General features: G+C 44.4%; 1 protein-coding gene and 1 long non-coding RNA gene across 2 annotated transcripts in view; both read right to left on the reverse strand.

The window, feature by feature from the left end:
• LOC146813490 (uncharacterized) overlaps nt 1-5365 on the reverse strand; it is a 106689-nt gene extending 101324 nt beyond the window's left edge. Inside the window, 1 exon segment of the mRNA XM_085615435.1 lies at nt 3185-5365. Coding sequence (XP_085471561.1) covers nt 3185-5233 — 2049 coding nt within the window. The 5' untranslated portion in view covers nt 5234-5365.
• Nucleotides 5366-5651: 286 nt separating this feature from the next.
• Nucleotides 5652-17954, reverse strand: part of LOC146813491 (uncharacterized) — a 41248-nt gene continuing 28945 nt past the window's right edge. Inside the window, exon 3 of the long non-coding RNA XR_014966987.1 lies at nt 5652-5784. This is a non-coding gene — a long non-coding RNA (uncharacterized LOC146813491). The remainder of the gene's footprint in view (nt 5785-17954) is intronic.

The following is a 17954-nucleotide window of genomic DNA, read 5'->3' on the forward strand; positions in this document are numbered from 1 at the left end:
TAATCGGCTCACCAGTTTCAAGACCTTGGTGAAGCCCCAAGAGGCGGAAGAGAGGCCGTAAGGGAGTGCTAAGAATTCATACAGTTGGTCTGCTCACTTTAAGTGCAGGAACTTGCGATGCGGCAGAAAAATTGTGATTTTAAAATAGGCTTCTTTGAGGTCAATTCTTGCCATCCAACCGCTAGGAAGTAGTATATCCCGCAGGAGATGGAAGTTATCAATGTTGAAGTGGTAGTTAACTACGTACTCAAACGCTCTCAAATTTATCACTAAAGGCCCTTGTCTTTCTTTTTGACCTAGAAAAGATTGGTGAGAAACCCAAGGGTGTAAAGTTGAAGGAACAACGGCTCCTTTGTGTAGCAGGGAATCGACCTCTCAAAAGAGTAAGTACCTGTCTCCTTCTGACAAACTCAGGGGCCTCGGTCTGTGTACTGTAATTTTGTAAAACTCCATCTGGAAACCTGATAGTGTTTGGGAATTCTACCAGAGACACAGATAAAAGAAGAGTTGATGAGATGGATAATTAAATTATCAAGTGACTTTGTAGAAGTCAAACCCATACAGGATCCCATTTATGCTTTGTATTCTTTTGTCACTTTTGTTTTGTATGTATGTACGACAGTATGGTTGAACAGGTTGATAGGTGAGAATGCAGGTATGATGGTTGTTTGAGGGGTTATTTATGATTTTGTGATATGTGCTTCAAATGTGCATAATTTATATGAATTTGTAATATATTTATGTTTTTATATGATGACTTGATGACTTTATGAGCACAAAAAAGAGAACAAAAATATACACAAAAAAAAAGATATTTTTGATAAACAATAAAATAATGTAGCAAATAAACATGTGATAATGATTTTGTATATGGGGACATGTCATACATATGAGCCTTTGGCCAATGTTGTAATTAGATAGGTCAGTATAGAAATTTTTCTTTCACTTTTGTGTTATTTCCCCCTCCTCTTAGACCTGAAAGTAAGCAGGGGGTACCTTTCTCCTGCATGTAACACTCAGGCATCCATTGTCATTTTCCTTCATTTGGGAAGAAATATCCCCAGGCACCCTCCCACTTTTGTTGGGAAGAATGGGTATCCCTCACCTGAAGTTCCGCCGGGGGCACTGGCGGCACCACAGAGTGTTCCTAGGCCCCCGCATCTGCCTCTAGTTCAGAAGAAGCCTCCAAAACGCTTCTGGTCTTGAAACTGGTATTGCCGGATTACTGGAACATTTGGGAGGCTGGGGAATAGGGGAAGCCAGAAGAGCACTCCCTGCCTCTACCAGCCCCACCACAAACCTGTTTAACAAAACCTTTTTTCATGGGTTGCTGGGCCTCGTACAATGAGGAATAGGTAGTAACACATTTACAAATCTCTTTTACAAAAGGCTCTCCAAAGAGGCTGCCTTACCCCACTGCCCCCAAAATAGCTAGTTCCCCCAGTCTGGGGTCCATTTTAATCAGCAAGGAGCAACGCCTCTCTATTGACTCTGTCCTTAATGAATTTGGCAATTCATGTGGCAACTCACAGCAGCAGCTCCTCCACAAAGGCAAAATACCATTCCGTTATTATCATTTTATTTTTTGTATTGAGCTTGCAGTTGAAGTCAGGTTAGGGCGGGGCCAGGACAGGCTCCCTGACGTCGAGGGAGGAGGACTGGTGGATGGCGGTATGGCCGGCCGTCTTAAGCCGGCCAAACATCATGCGCACTTTGCATGTTCCCCACCAGCTGTATTGTATCGCCTGGGTGGAGAACATGCACAGCCTCCCAGTCCCTCTCTGAGTGAACCACTATGCTCAGACCAATCACAACTCTGCTGTAAAGCAACGTCGTGATTAGCTAGGGAATTCTGGGAGGCTGTATGCTTCCTGCTGCGGAGAAGAGGATGAAGGAGAGGCGGCAGCCGGCGGTATTCAGGTAAGTGCTTTTATTTCTTTTTTTATCCCCCCCTCTGTCTCTCCCCCGCCTCTACTCGGTTGCAGCCGATACTGGTAACTTAAAGAGAGAGTACTAACTTACTTTCAACCAAGAACGCCGAGGAGACATGTGCACCGTATGCTTACACACTGTGATTGAATATGGAGATAAGCATGACAAGAGAACGAGTGTCTCCTTGATGTTGGTGCCGACTAGTGGTGCTGATGTGTAACCACGCTCTGCGAGCTCGCCATTGAAACGGGCCACCAGCAAGGATTATTAGCTGGACTCCAGTTGCATGGCGGGTCCGAGTTGTAGCCCAGAGGAGCCTACGGGCAGCTGCGAGTATCTGCTGAGTCTCGCTCGCAGAGGGCACCTGTGGTGAAGGACTTGACATGTGAGGCAATCTCGACGAGTCTGCTAGTGGGTCAGTATACAAATGCTAAATTATGGAACAAAACCACAGCAGTAATAACATGCCAACAAGTGCACATTAGTCACACATAAGAACATCAACAAGGAAGAGCACTCATCTGGCTGCTGAGCAGCAGAGAAAGAGAAGTGCTGTTCCTTGGGGATGATCTTGTGTGATGGCCGGCTGATGGATTGGTGAATTGTAAAGTTCTGTACTTGGACTCATGGGAACTGTTTTCCTGCATTTTAAGGTTATGATGGTTTAATGGCTGCTGAGATAAAATAAAGGAAGAAAGTTAAACATAATCCGAGTCGCCGATCCTGACATACAATTCTTACTAATGGGTTATTGCCTTAGAGTTATGCAACAGTTTCCATACAAATATGTAGCAACACAAACTAATTTCTTGAGGATAATGCTCTCCAATATAAGGAATATAAGAATAATTCAACGTTCAGTTTTTCATAATAAACTGGTTCTTAACCTGTGGTTTGAGGACCCCTGGGCGTCTGCAAGGCCTACTGATGTGGTTCACAATTATTTTGCGAATTTAAATAACTTTAAAATGAGAACATTGAAATTAATAAAGTATATACAAATAAAGAAGCAAATTTGAAAATCTGAAATTCCTTTTTAAATAAGATTGTGAAATAAACTACATATTTAACTATTTTAGCATTTGTTTAGTATATAGTTGTTTTTTGTGTGAAATATTTTGAGGGGCAAATTATATAAATTGCTTAGACTGGTGGGTCTTGGCTTCCAGTAATGACTCAGTGACAGTCCTGGATTCCAGTAAAAATTCAGTGGAGGCCCACAGACGTCAAGAGGTTAAGAACCGCTATTCTAGCTCATTGTACTGCATATCTTTGGTATGCTTTCCATATGTTGTCTTTCATGGGAAGTAAGACATCTTTTCTGACTAAACCCTTTTCCACATACCGTACACTTGTAACGTTTATCTACAGAATGTATTCCCTCATGTTTCCTAAGATCTCCCCGATTACTAAAGCATTTTTCACATACAGTGCATCTGTAAGGTTTTTCACCAGTGTGTGTTCTTTCATGCAGAGTAAGAATGAATTTACGGCTAAAGCTTTTGTCACACTCAGTGCATTGATAAGGCTTTTCCCCTGTATGTGTTCTTTCATGACTAGTAAGATGGTGCGTACGCCGGAAACATTTGCCACATTCAGTGCATTGATAAGGCTTTTGTCCATTATGGCAACGCATGTGGACATTAAGATTTCCTACTATACCAAAGCTTTTTCCACATTCAGCACACTGATAAGGTTTCTCACCCGTATGCGTTCGCTCATGTTGGGTTAGAGAAACATGATCACGGAATCTTTTTCCACATTCACTGCACTGGCATGGTTTCTCATCTGTGTGTGTTTTTACATGTTGAATAAGATAGCGTTTGTCAAAAAAGCTTTTCCCGCATTTTGTACAGGGATGGATTTTTTCTCTTCCTGTATGTATAGTTTTGTGCCTAAGTAGATCCCCCTGTTGACTGTAACTTTTACCACATTCATTGCATCGGAAGGGTTTTTCGCCTGTATGAATTCTCCCATGGATGCTGAGTTTAACACTAGAACTAAATCTTTTGCTACATTCTGAGCACTGATGAGGCTTCTCCCCAGAGTGCACTCTCTCATGGACAGTAAGATTTCCTTTTTTATTAAAGCTTTTCCTACATTTAGAGCACTGATAAGGTTTCTCACCCGTATGCACTCTTAAATGGACACTGAGATTCGACTTACACCCAAATCCTTTCCCACACTCACTGCAATTATATAGCTTCTCACCCACAGGTGTTATTTTGTGGACAGTATTGTTTGTCCCATGTTTATTGGCCAGATATGGTTTTTCACCTGTGTGTTTTCTTTCATGTCTCCTCAAGTCAGTTTTATCATAAAACCGTTCGTCACATTCAGTGCAATAAAAAGGTTTCTCTCCAGTATGGATTCTCTCATGTCTAATAAGACAGACCTTTGCGTGAAACCTTTTCTCGCACTCTGTGCACTGATATGGCTTCTCTCCTGTGTGTCTTCTTATATGAATAGTAAGAGCTCCCCTCTGACAGAATCTTTTCCCACACTCAATGCACTGATGAGGTTTTTCTCCCGTATGTGTTTTCTCATGATTAGTCAGACTGTCTTTTGCACTGAAACTAATGCTGCATTCGGAGCACGAGTAGGGTTTTTCACCTGTGTGTGTTCTCTCATGGACAGAAAGCTGCCCCCGCTGACAGAATCTTTTCCCACATTCAGAGCACTGGTATGGCTTATAACCTGAATGTGTTCTCTCATGGTAGATGAGGTGAGTTTTGTAATTGAACTTTTTCCCACATTCCGAGCACTGGAAGGGCTTGTTACTTGCATGTATTCTTTTGTGAACAATAAGTTGGTGTTTTAACCTGAAACTTTTGCTGCATTCAGAGCACTGGAAGGGCTTGCTACCGGTATGTATTCTCTCATGGACAATACATTGGTACTTTACCCTGAACATTTTCCCACATTCAGAGCACTGGAAGGGCTTGTCACCTGTATGTATTCTCTCATGGACAATACGTTGGTGCTTTAACCTGAACGTTTTCCCACATTCAGAGCATTGGAAGGGCTTGTTACCTGTATGTATTCTCTCATGGATGATTAGTTGGTGCTTAAACCTGAACCTTTTGCTACATTCAGAACACTGATGTACTTTCACACTCAGAGGCATCTCTTGTGTGTAGTAAGCTATGTACAACGTGGGCATTAAGCTCTGTCGCCTATTGATGGTAAGCTCTGTCAGCAGAGAATAGTGAGCTCTGGCACCGTATGATAGTGAGCAACCGCTCTCTCCTGTGGATACTAGGCTCTGAAACCAGAGGCAAGAATGTTTGTTCAGCAGCATATAGTAAGCTTGGTCTTATTTGGACCTCTAAGTTCTATCTGCTGTGTAGCGTATCTTCACTTGGATGTGGATATTTAGTTCTGCCAACTGTGGATAGTTGTCGGTCGCTACTGAGCTCCACTGACTATGGCTTAGGAGGGCTCCTGCATTAAGCGTACTGACAATTTCACACTCAAATGCTTCTTTCATGCTTAGGAAAAACTATCTGCTGGTTGAGATATTTTACCAATTAACAAACCCACACCGTGTTTTTTCAGTATAAAGTTGAATATGTAATAGAAGGAAAGGTATATAGACTCAAAGAGTCCAGAATTCATAAGATTTGTCTTGCCTCTGGGAGGTGGTTCTCTGATGTGATGGGCGACCCAAACCAAGTTCACATTGTGTTAACTTCTCATCCCTCAGTTCCTGATTAGTTTCCGACCACATGTGGCTTCCAGTGTGGTGTCTGGTGCACATTCACATGTTTTTTATTACATTTTTAGCAGTGTCATTCTTCAGGTGATTTATCACAGGCGTCACTGTATCAGGTTCTGCTGAAGCTTGAATACCTGTTGGAATAAAATATTTTCTCCGTTAGTTTTCTGCATGTACAACAAAACACAAATAACATTAAAGATCCGATCTTGTGCACTATAAAGACACTGTGTGCACATGCTGGGATTTAGTTAAGAGTCTCTTTCCTGACAGGTGCACTGGGGCAGAGGCGCTCTGAAAGTCTGTGAAGGAAAATAACTTGGGCCTGTTGAACAAAGCCTTTTTGAAACCGCAAAGGGTCCAATACTCAGAATCGTGCCATTTACGATTGCAAAAAGGCATTTGTCTTAAATTCAAACCTAAATTGCAATTCAGTAACATTACCGAATTACAATTTAGGTTTGCAGGCAAAAAACGTTTGGCATTTGGAAAGGGCTTGTTTAGCAAGTCTTGTCTATTTACTGAATAGGATTGGTATGTATTAATCTGCGACCAAATGCTGGTTGCAAAATATTATTCTTTTATCACCTCCTCACAGGAGGTGGTAAACCATTCATAAACGGGAAGGGGTCCTAAGTGGACGGGAAGGTGTCACAAATGGACCCCTTTCTGAATGGGCCTCCAAAGAATGGGGGGCATGGCCCCTGCTTGGAATTCTTTGCCTTTCTCTTTGCGTGGCATCCAAGAGCTGGGGCAATTCAAGAAACAGCTTAAAACCTTTCTGTTCTAATTCTTCTCTTATTCGGTACCTCGCAGGCTTGCGCCGGGACACTCCTAGGAGTAGCTGCGCCCGTTATAAAAACCCAATAACATAAAAAAAAACAATAACAATGTTGACAAAAACATTTTTTGAAGGTTAAGCAGTGGTCCCATACTTAAACACATATACAAATGTACACTTTTTTCCCCTTCCAAATGCAACCAGTTTTCTTTCATGGAAATTGGTTCATTTCTTTTTTTTTTTAAACTATATTTAAAAGCAAACAGACGAGGTGGGCTGCTGGCCTCAGCAGGCCACCATCCCTGTGATGGCTGCGATTTCTAAGGGGTCGCAATTTGCAACCTAGGTAGGTCCAATTGGGACCCACTAGGAATCAGTAGTTTCTGAACTGTCCTATTAGTACATAGGTCGATTTTTATATTACCACACTGGTTGCAAAAATAGTGATCGCAAATTGCACCAAATATTTGTGACCAGTTCTTAATACATTTGCCCCCTGAAGAAATTAACAGTTAATGAGTGGCACCATTACTCTCCTTGCGTAATATAGACAGGTTCATGGGCAGTTTCAAAGCAGATTGAAGAACTACTATTCACAAAGTAGCTGCCCAATCATTTGAACAACAAGATCCAAACCGGCAATATGGTTTGGGATTGGACAGCACCATTACAGTTCAATAGTAACAAGATACAGTCACATCATAAAGAATTCTACTTCCACATAATTGAAATACAAACACGAAGCATGACCGAGTTGAGACACAAACAAAACTAAAGTATCTGGATATTCTGTCTGGATGTTGTTGTGCGTGGACCTATGGATGCAGAGATGTATCATTGGCTAAGCTAATATACATCTGCATACTATTTTTCTCCGGGTATCTTTCATGAGATGTTGCTATAGCTGTCAAAATTGTGATATGTTAACCATGTTCAAGCTGCATTTAACATTTTTATAAGTTATATAATCAGAAAGAAACTGCAATGGACATAATGCTTAATTATCACAGTGCAATAATCAACAAGCATTGGCATAGCCAATAGGTCTCGCTTTTGGGACATTATAAGTATTTAGTTATGCAGCGCAATATCCTTTGTGCAACAACATTAACTGTTACATGGCTAAACACTTATAAGTTCCCAAAGGCGATACCTATTGGCTATGTCAATGCCTGTTAAACTTGGTAACACTGTATGGGCATTGGTTCAACTTCATTAGTACCAGTTCAACACCCAGATATAGCAATAAGCAACAAAAAGGTGACCAGTCCAGCTTTGCAAAGGGTGTTCCAATGCACTGCAACACGTCACTGCATTTTTAGCAACTTTTTATCCATTTAAGTTAGACAAAACATTTTTTTTTGTTAAAATATGGAGATTATGTGGCAGATTATCAATTGTGTGGCAAATGCGGCACATCTATAATTATGCGTAAATCGCCGAGACTGTACAATCGCATGATTCCAGTGGCCCTGAATATAATTTTACAAAGTTATTCTTTAGCAGTCAGAACAGTTTGTTTGTTTTCTTTGTGCGAAGTATTTTTCAAGACCTTCCATATTCCATGCATTCATAGCTTGGCTAGTCCAGGATTCTAGTTTGAATTCTTATGTTTGCCATTCTAAATGAGTGATGGGATATCAGAATTATGCGTGCCAGAATGCAAAGAAACAAACACTGGCGAAGCCATTTGCTTTTTCAATTGTTTTTTTGTGTGCAGTTGTGTCTTTCTCTGATCTTCGGTTTGCCCTACTCATGAATTTTTAAGAGTAAGACATATTTACTCTTGGAAAACAGAGCTCTGGTGGATCCAACGTCCATGCTGAGGCGCTCATGCAGTCCCGGTTTCATCATTGGAACTCTCTGATCTGTAGTCCTGTATTTTTAAATTAGGACAAAAATTCACATGATGCAAAGGGATTTAAAAAAAAATTAACACACTATACTGGAAAAGCTACTTATGATTCCTCCTGAGAAACATTAGCGCTCTGGAAAACAAGCATTCCCTTGTCAAACCCAATGGATCGTGCCTATGAGAGCTATCGGCAATGATTTTTAGGCATGCGTAAAGGAGAGCAGCTGCTGTGCAGTATGGCTAAAAATAATTATAAACAAGTAGACACTGTGCATGTACGTGGTGAATGCAACCTGTGGGGGCAGTGTCAGTACAAGTTGCCGCAAGAGGATAAGTAGGTGGAGAAGCATGGGGAGGGGGCAGGAAAGAGATGGGGAGGTGAGAGAATAAAGAGTGGGAGAGAAGGACCAGGAGAAAAGGATGGAAGGTGGAGAGAAGAGGGGGAGTGGCTGAGATAAGGGTGAGGATGTAGGTGGAAGAAAGAAACTAAATAGAGATGGGAGTGGAATGAGACTAGAGGAGAGGGAGGCTGGAGAAGAGAGGGGCAAGAAAAAGATAAGGAAGGCGGGGGGAAGTGGGGCAAGAGGAGAGGGAGGCTGGAGAAGGGGCAAGAAAGAGATGAGGAGGGTGGGGGGGGCAGCGAGGCCAGCGGAGAGGGAGGCTGGAGAGGGGGAAGAAAGAGATGAGGAGGGTGGTGGGGGTAGCAAGGCCAGAGGAGAGGGAGACTGGAGAGGAGGGAGGCAAGAAAGAGATGTGGAGGGAAGCGAGGCCAGAGGAGAGGGAGGCTGGAGAGGGGGCAAGAAAGAGATGAGGAGGGTGGAGGGGTTGCAAGGCCAGAGGAGAGGGAGGCTGGAGAGGGGGAAGAAAGAGATGAGTGGGGTGGGGGGGCAGCGAGGCCAGAGGGGAGGGAGACTGGAGAGGAGAGGGGCAAGAAAGAGATGGTGAGGGGGGGCGAGGCCAGAGGGGAGGGAGGCTGGAGAGAGGCAAGAAAGAGATGTGGAGGGCAGGGAGGGAAGTGAGGCCAGAGGAGAGGGAGGCTGGAGAGGGGGCAAGAAAGAGATGAAGAGGTTGGGGGGGGTTAGCGAGGCCAGATGAGCTGTGAAGCATCCAGACTGTCCTGAAGGAAAAAAGGTGCGAGGTCGTAGTGAGGCCAGAAAGAGTTGAGAAGGGAGGATGGAGAGGGGGGAGAGTAGATGAATATGTGGCGGTGGGGACGGAAAACGTGCTAGAAGCGAGCAGGGAGAGAATAAAAGAGGTGTGGAGAAGAGAAGTGTTTTACGCAGGTAAAGGGGTAGAAGGACGCTGCAAGGCGAGAAAAGAACATCGGAAGATGAGAAAGAGGGGTGAGGGAGAATAGGACGGATAAGCAGAGGGAGAGAAAATTAGGACAATGAGGCGAGAGTAGAGAAGATAACGAGATACAGATGAGACGATGGCGGTGGAGACGAAAACAATGAGATACGGATGAGAGGATGAGACGGAGGCTGGAGAAGTGAAGGGCGTGGAGGGCGGGAGAAGGGTGGGGGAGCGAGCATAGGAAAAGGGAGAGAAAAGGCTTCCGAGGGAATAGTGGAGAGGAGAAGAGGAAGGCCGTGTGGCGCACAGGGAAGAGGTGAAAGAATGAAATGTGGTAGCGTAATAAGGGAAGAAAAGAAAGTGAGGGAGGGGGCTCAAGGGTGGGATATTGTAAGAAATGGGTGGCAAAGAGAAGTGATGGGAAGGAAGAAAGTGGAGGAGAGAACATTAAAAGAGAGTGCTGCTCTAGAGGGGACACGAGGAAAGGGAGTACAGGGCATGAAAAGGGTGTGTGCACACTTAAGAGTGTGCACCTGAAGATGCGTAAAGGTGGTGAGAGGGAGCACAGGGAGGGCTGGGGACGTAATAATGTGGAAGAAGTGAGATGTAGGCTGAGATGGGGGTAGAGGAGTAGGTGCATTGGCATGGTATAATGAGGGGGAGTGACGTAGGAGAGAAGGAGCATGAGAGAGAGGTTAAGAGAGGGATGTGTGGTGGTGTGCATCAGGAGGTACTGGGACAAAGGCAGTCAGAGAATGAGGAAATTGAGACAGACCACGTGTAGAAAGAGACAGCAAAGTGGGGAGGATGGTTATAGGATTAGAGGCGGTGCAGGTAGAAATGTGGGGAAATAGGTGAGACGCGGAAGGACTGCATGGTGCACGTGGGAAGGAGGGGAGGAACAAGGGAGGGGAAGGAAGCACACTGGGTGGAAAGCGGGCAGGAGATATAATGAAAAAGGAAGAACAAAAACGGAGGTTGGATGGGCAAAGGAAAAAAGAGGCAACACGCTAACTGGAATAAATAAAACTAAAAAGGAGGAAACAAGCATTGGCCACGAAAGTCATGGCGATCACGATCGCTGTGAAAGCGAAAGTGATCGCGATGACGTGCTAAAACACGCAAGGGATGCGCGCGCAAGCTCGTGTGCTTGTTGCGCGTTCTAGTAAGCTGGCTAAAAAGCTGGGGGTAAAAATGCTACAGCCGGCCACAGCTTGCGTGCGCCCGCACACATGCACTGCAAGCTGTAGCCGGCGGTAGCATTTTTTGAAGCCCTCATTTAAGGTCTCGCCAGACCAGCGCCCAAGTGCTGGGTCAGGCGATGGGCAAAGGAAGAAAGAGGCGACACGCAAACTGGAATAAATAAAACTAAAAAGGAGGAAACTGGAGGAAACAAGCGTTGGCCACAAAAGTCATCGCGATCACGATCGCTGCGAAAGTGATCGCGATGACACGCTAAAACACGCAAGGGATGCGCGAGCACTCCTGTGGCTCGGTCTGGGTGTGAAAATGAAACAGTATGTAAGGCAGAAAGGCGTTCCTGAGTGCTGCTGGCTGGCCTAGCGCATGGCGGCTGCGCGCGTGCATGCTCACGTGCACACAAGCGCTAGGCCAGCCAGCAGCACTTTGAAAACTCACATACAAAATGTCTCTCCGAGCAGCGCATGCGCGCTAACTCAGCGAGACCTGAAAAGCACGTCTCTTATTAATATTACAACATGGTTTACTCATAGGGCCGGACTGGTAACCAAAACCGGCCTTTGCAAAGATCTCAGCTGGCCACGGTGGGGGGGGGGGGGGGGCGGGGTAATCTGGGGCTAGTGGAAAGATTTGTGCTGCTTTTTGCTTTCATTGCAGGGGGCCGATATTGCAGCTATGCAGCAAAACTTCCCAGTAACAAAAACGCCCCCCAGGGCTCTCTAACCAGCCCCCACCCAGGCAGCCCACCTAGGAAATGTCCGGTGCCCACTACGGCCAGTCCGGCCTGGTTTACACAGCCCAGAAAACATCAATCAATGACTAAACTAGAAGCGGCACAGGCATCTGTTGGTTGGTACGACCTGCTCAATTCGAATCAAAGAGTTTGTTATTATCCTGCATCTGCCACAACTCACTCAAGACACACATAGATCAGGCATCTACCAATTCCTATTGTGGGAAGTTGTTAGGTACCTTAATGAAGGATATGCTGTTCCTCCTATTTAGTACAGGTAGATGTGTGTTTTGAGCAATGTGTATGCTCAGACAGGTCAGGAGAAGGTAGTCCTCCTTTCAGAAAGGGACCCTCACACACCCAATCAATTAGGTGTCTTGCTTCATCATTGGGTCTGCTCCTCATCGGCGCTGCAATACCCGATCAGCAGCTATGATGGTTCCTTTTAGCGGATATCTGTAGATGTGAGGCTAAAACAGGAAAAAAGTGGTCCACTCAAAACTATTTTAATGGAACTGGCCACTATCCTGATTAAAATAATGATCAGCATGCCCCTGTTCTTAAGGTTACAGGGTATTACACTATGAAATCAGGCCAACATGTTTCTTGCCCAAAGTCTGTTGGACGGTAATTCTTCATGGCCAATGTACGGTCTATCTACACTTTTTGGTGGTGGTCCAGAGATTGTGACAATTAGTGACCACCCTTACAGCACCCTAAAAAGTGGTACCTGTAGACCTTGAACATTACCTGTAAAAAGGAAAAGAATCATAAAGGTTACAGAAACAATACAGTACCGTATCTGTAGCTCTAAAATAATCACGCTATCTTTGTGAGAGTGCGTAGAAGCATGCTTCACACTCCAGTGTCTGTGATCATGCTTTAGGCGTCTATACACATAGTGACAATAGCAACCACAAGAGAAACACATTGGGACTCACCCAGATAGGGTCAACACTGTATGGCAACCACTAGTTTTATTAGCTTTTGATTAGTTTGATTAGCCTTACCCATTTGATTTTTTTGCCCCTCTCCTTTTAACCTTCATCTTATTTTGTCAACTGTCCACATCCTACAATGACTAGGACACTGCACTGTTCAGTGTTAGCACCTGCCGGTACACGTTTTTATTGATATTATAGATAACATTGGCGGGGAATATTGCACAAGCCACAAAGCCTACTATTCACTGGCCTCTCTCTGGATGAGATTGATCCACTCAATCCCTAGTGGTGGGTATCCATTATCTCTGATCATTATTTTCTATTTTGTGCTACTTGTTGCCAACATGATTTGGTTTGGCATAGAGGTTTGAGATAAACTCCACATCTTGGCACTGCTCTAAATGTAATAATCTCTTAGGCCATCCTTTGTTTCTTCTTATTGCTCTGTTTACCTTTCAGCATTTATGGTTAATCCTCCTTCTCATTTTACTGATCATATGAACTTACAATAGTAGCCTTGTTAATATAGATGGTATTAATTTGAAGGAGGCATAAATTAAATTACCCTAAAAACACCGTTCAGGCTAAGAATGTTTGTCTAAACATTGTTCGTAGGTTTGGAACATTATAAAGGTAATTGATAAAAGACTGTCGATCTGTCTTACTGTTTATTGAGTTTTGTTGTATTGTCTAAATGTACTACCATGTTGTTATGGGTTAGATTGATTACCCTAGTTTTATCTATGTATAGTATGTAATGTGTTATATTTGTTGTGAGTTTTGTCTATTGATATTTATATTTATTTGTTTACATTTAACAGCCCTGAAGAAGTCCTGTATTAGGACGAAACGCGTTGGCTGTATAGTTGTGAAAAGCTATATTTTGTCTTCGCTTTTAAACCATTGAAAATGGAATAAAAAGAAAATCTTGAAGAACATCAGTGTTGGATTTGGACCATATAATTGTTCTTCTTGTTTTGAAATTCATAAGTGGTGCACCTATGCTTTTGTTTTAGATTATTTACAAGTGCATTTTTGCTCTACGTTCTAGTTCTTGGTCCGGAAACACTCCCCACCCGGCCGGTGACGGTGTCCCTCTGCAAGTTTCCTGCATGCAGTGACTCCCTGGTGCTGGGCAGCACCTCGCTGACAAAGTACCAAGGAGGGCGACCTACTGCAAACCTCCCTGTTTTGTCAGCAGAAAGTCCCCGGCCGATGGGGGTGGAGGACCTTTACAGCTGTTTCCCATTGACTGGAGCAGAGGTTGGTACGCTTTGCCAGACTCAACATACACCGGTGAGTCTTGATTGAGGATTTTCCATCCTCCTGGTTGGGTTGTAGCAGGTAGCCCCCCGTTTTAGAGCTGTGGCAATTTTGCTCCCCAGATACAGGTGGTGGCGGTTATCGCACCCCTGTCATTGCACATCCTACTTGTGCTGGAACGATATCGTGGAGGGTGTGGCCAGTGGGGCTGCTTCTCTTATGGTTGCAACAGTTTCTTAGGGTGCCAGTTCATAGGGTCCATGAACTCAGGTTTGAGTCCAGCTAACTCACCGCAGCGCCCCTGGACCCGGGTACCCAGTGGGGCCCTGCCTCCTACTGGACGCCAGAGGTGGTCTCCAGCTGTGCCTAGGGAGTTACCTAGGACATAAAGAGGAGGGAGAAATCAGTTGTCCTTTTATCTATTATTGTTGGGTTCATTGCATTTTTCTATTGTTGTATTGGCATGTGCCTTTCCTATTTTGTGGCAAAGTACACCTAGGGTTGTAGGGTGTTGTTAGTATTGTCAGACTATCATTTTTTGGGGGGTATTGTGACGCTACATGACTGACATTTGATGCTGCTACCTCTCTGACAATAAACTAAGCACCTTTCAAATACCCAGTGCCACACTACCCCATGTCTCCTAACATTACCACCCTTTAATTTTTTTTATTTTTTTTAAATCTGTTTTTATTAATTTTTCCAATTACATTTGCTTGAGCACGGTTCACTTCATTACATTACATTACATTAGAGCGCGCATTGCTGATAGAATTACATATCAAATGCAAGAAGGTAGAGCTTTGCAACAGTTCCTGAAGTGTTTGTCGCACTGAATTATACGCAAGTCCCATGAACAGCTCAGACCATGAACATAACAAACATTACCACCCTTTTATCATGGACTGGCTGGCTGACATATTAATATTTGCTCTATACTGTACAATACCTCCCCTTTGCGTCTTGGTCCTGATGTCCTTTGACATACCAATAATATTGTTCCTATTTCCCGTCTTATTATTCTGGAATTAGTGTAATAACACTGCACATAGTTACAGCACACAGACCCTCAAATAGCGCTGCCGCGTAGGGTCGCCAGAGCTTGTTTCATCTGTTTGCCTGAACTGTATGAAGAGTTCACCACTCTGCACTATATATCTGATTGCCTGGACCCCCGGGTTCACTCCAGGGTCACTTTAATTCTGCCAAGCCGCCCCTCCCGCCAGATTATGGGGTCACGGGAGATTGCAAGGAGACGGAACCACTAATCTTTTCTGTCACTCTTTATTCTGTCCATGGGACACCAGTAATAAGCACCCAGCTCCGACTTGTGAATGCTTTGGTGAACTTGCATCACTTGCCCTGTCGGTCTGCATGACGAGTGGCTTCCCTTGCTACTGTGACAGCTGGAGCGTGGCTGAAAAGCACATGATAACGTTTTCACTCTGTGTTGTCCATTCATATTAGAGCGCAAAACTAAGGCGCAAACCCACCCAGTTGTCTAGTGTGTCTGGAACTGTCCCTGAACTGCAAGGAAGTTTAGCACTCACGCTTCACACACTTTCCACTCTCATCTCTCACAATGGGAAACACTCTCTGTAAAAATTATTTAGACAGCAGTCAGTCGGCACCCCCGAAAGACTCCTCGGCATACCATGTGGCCCTATGCCAAGGATTGCATTCCATACTATTTATACACAAATGGCATGACCTGACAGCTAAGAGACCGGACTTACAATGCCCGCGTCAGGGGACCTACGACATCAATAAGTTGTGATATTTGCGACAAATGTTGAAATTAAAAGGAAAGAAGATCAGGCCAGCAGAATGGGAATCATTTTTTCAATGGGATCTGGTTCTGCGAGACATGCGCGCGACTAATGATGTCAAATCGAAGTTCCACAGGGAATTATTAGAGGTAAAGAACAAAGTGCTAAATGAAATCAGCAAGCAGAAAGTAAATGAGAACTGGAGAAAAGTATAGATGGATGTGGTAGGTTTATATCCTTGCATCCTGGTAGCGAAAGAAAAGCAGGGGGATAAGGAAGACAAGAGAGATGAGGACTCAGTACTAGAGGACCTTCTATTGGGGCGAATAAGATCAACAACAGTCTCACCCTCTGCTCCCACAGAAAAACCCCTGAGCTAACTCCACAGCAACATACAGACGCAGTAACTCTCACACACAAGCTTATCACTGAAGAGGCTACCAAGATAGACTTGGACACCGTCCAAGATATTGCTGTTTTGCAGCTAATGAGGACAGAGGCAGTCCACTCCGCCAGAAAATATACTGATAAGAAAAAACAGCTGCAGGCTCAATGTACACAAAGACTCATAACGCAACCAAAATTAATAGACCGCAAATGGCTATAACAATTCAACGACACGTCAGCAGACGACACTATGTCATTAACTCAGTGGCAGTGCCTGATTTGGGACTCTTGTACATATGTACCGCAAACAGTCCATGACATTGGGCTACTAGAACAAGCAATGGGAGGGACTCAACAGACTGCATAACAGGCTAGACGTGAAAGCTTCAGCAAAACAAATAGTGCCACTCCATCCCCACACGTCTCGCCCTCCACACAAAGAAGACTACTGAAATCGGACACAGCTAGGTGCCAGGATTTACTACAACAGATGGTGGGAGGAACACTAGCAGATGATGCCTTCACGCAACACCACAACAGACTATACTTAGAAAAAGCACTGTCACTAGCACGAGCACAGCTAATGGAAAAGGGTCCCCAAGCTCACAGTGCTTATGTCCAGAGAGCAAAGACAACAGGTCCAGTTACTATAGGTGTAGTTCCACCACTACCTGCACAGTATGGCTGGGATATAGCGAAGTTTAGCTTCACAGACCCGTACCTGCAAACATACAAAGAGGAAGACATGAAAGACAGACTACAATATACGGTAGAAAAACTGCAACAGTGAAGGCAGCTAGTGAACACATTTGCAATGTTGGAAGTAGTCCAGACCCTCACCCCCCAAACGGGAACACCAGCACCATCTATGGCTGCCCCACCAGCATTAATAATGCCCCTTGGAGAAAAACCACCCCCACCAGGCGGTAAAGATAACAAATTAGAATATGTCCATATCCCCTGGTCTAGACAAGACATTATGTGCTTTACCAAAGACTTTCCCAAGCTCAGAGAAGAACCAAGGAAATGGTACGCTGAGCTAGACAGGATGGCGGTTTTGGGAGGACTGTTATGGAGAGATTTTGACACCTTATTTAATATAATAGTCCCAAAGGATCTGTGGGAAGATTGTAAAAGGAAAGTAGAGTGGCCTAAGGGGGAGCCAGCAAGAGGGAAGGGAGGAGCGCCCGGAGATGAAGTGGAAGATAAATACAGAGAAGTAGTGAAATATTTAGAAGACTAAATACCAGAAGACAAGGTATATTGGAACAAGATCACACATACTAAACAAGAAAAAGATGAGTGTGAACTCATACTTCGACCGCCTTCTGCAGGTCTATCAGCAGAACAGCGGGTTAAAAAAAACAATGGGAGAAGCCATGCCAGCCTGTGTCACCACCTTTGTCCAAGGCCTGAGATCACCTATTAAAATGCACCTGCAAACATCGTTTGTTTGCTGGCAACAAGAACCCATAGAAAAGTTGCTGGCAGCAGCAAGATACTGCTCTGACTATCAGTACAATATACATACAATGGAAGCAGAAAAGAGAAAGAAAGAGAAAGTAAGACTCATGGTAGCGCAAGAAAGGTTCTACACAAGTCAGCAAGGAAGAGGAAGGGGCCGAAGAAGGGGGAGGGGTACAGGTAGACCACAGAATGGGAGAGCAGCCTCCCTACTACCACCGGGGACAGCTTGCTTCTATTGTAAGGACCCCAGCCACTGGAAAGCGGACTGCCCAATATTGAAAAAGAAAAATGCTGAAGGCAGGCCCACACAGAATAGGGGACAGGACCAACAACAATACCAGCATAACACCCAGCGCACAGAATATAGAAATAATGAACAGCATGGATACATGTCCAATGGCATGCCTCCAAAACAGCAGGATTGGACAGGGAGGGACGGGTGGGGACAGCAGGACAATGGTTTCCCACCGTCGCCCCAAGATCTATTCTAGGGATGCCTCAAAGTGGAAGACTGCCTAATAACTCCAGCCATAGCAGTGGATCAATCAGGTCCATATGAAGGGGAAACAGTTTTGGGTAAAATTATACCATTCTTGATAGACATAGGAG

Source organism: Triturus cristatus, chromosome 7 (genome assembly GCF_964204655.1).
Source record: "Triturus cristatus chromosome 7, aTriCri1.1, whole genome shotgun sequence".
Taxonomy (NCBI): Eukaryota; Metazoa; Chordata; class Amphibia; order Caudata; family Salamandridae; genus Triturus; species Triturus cristatus.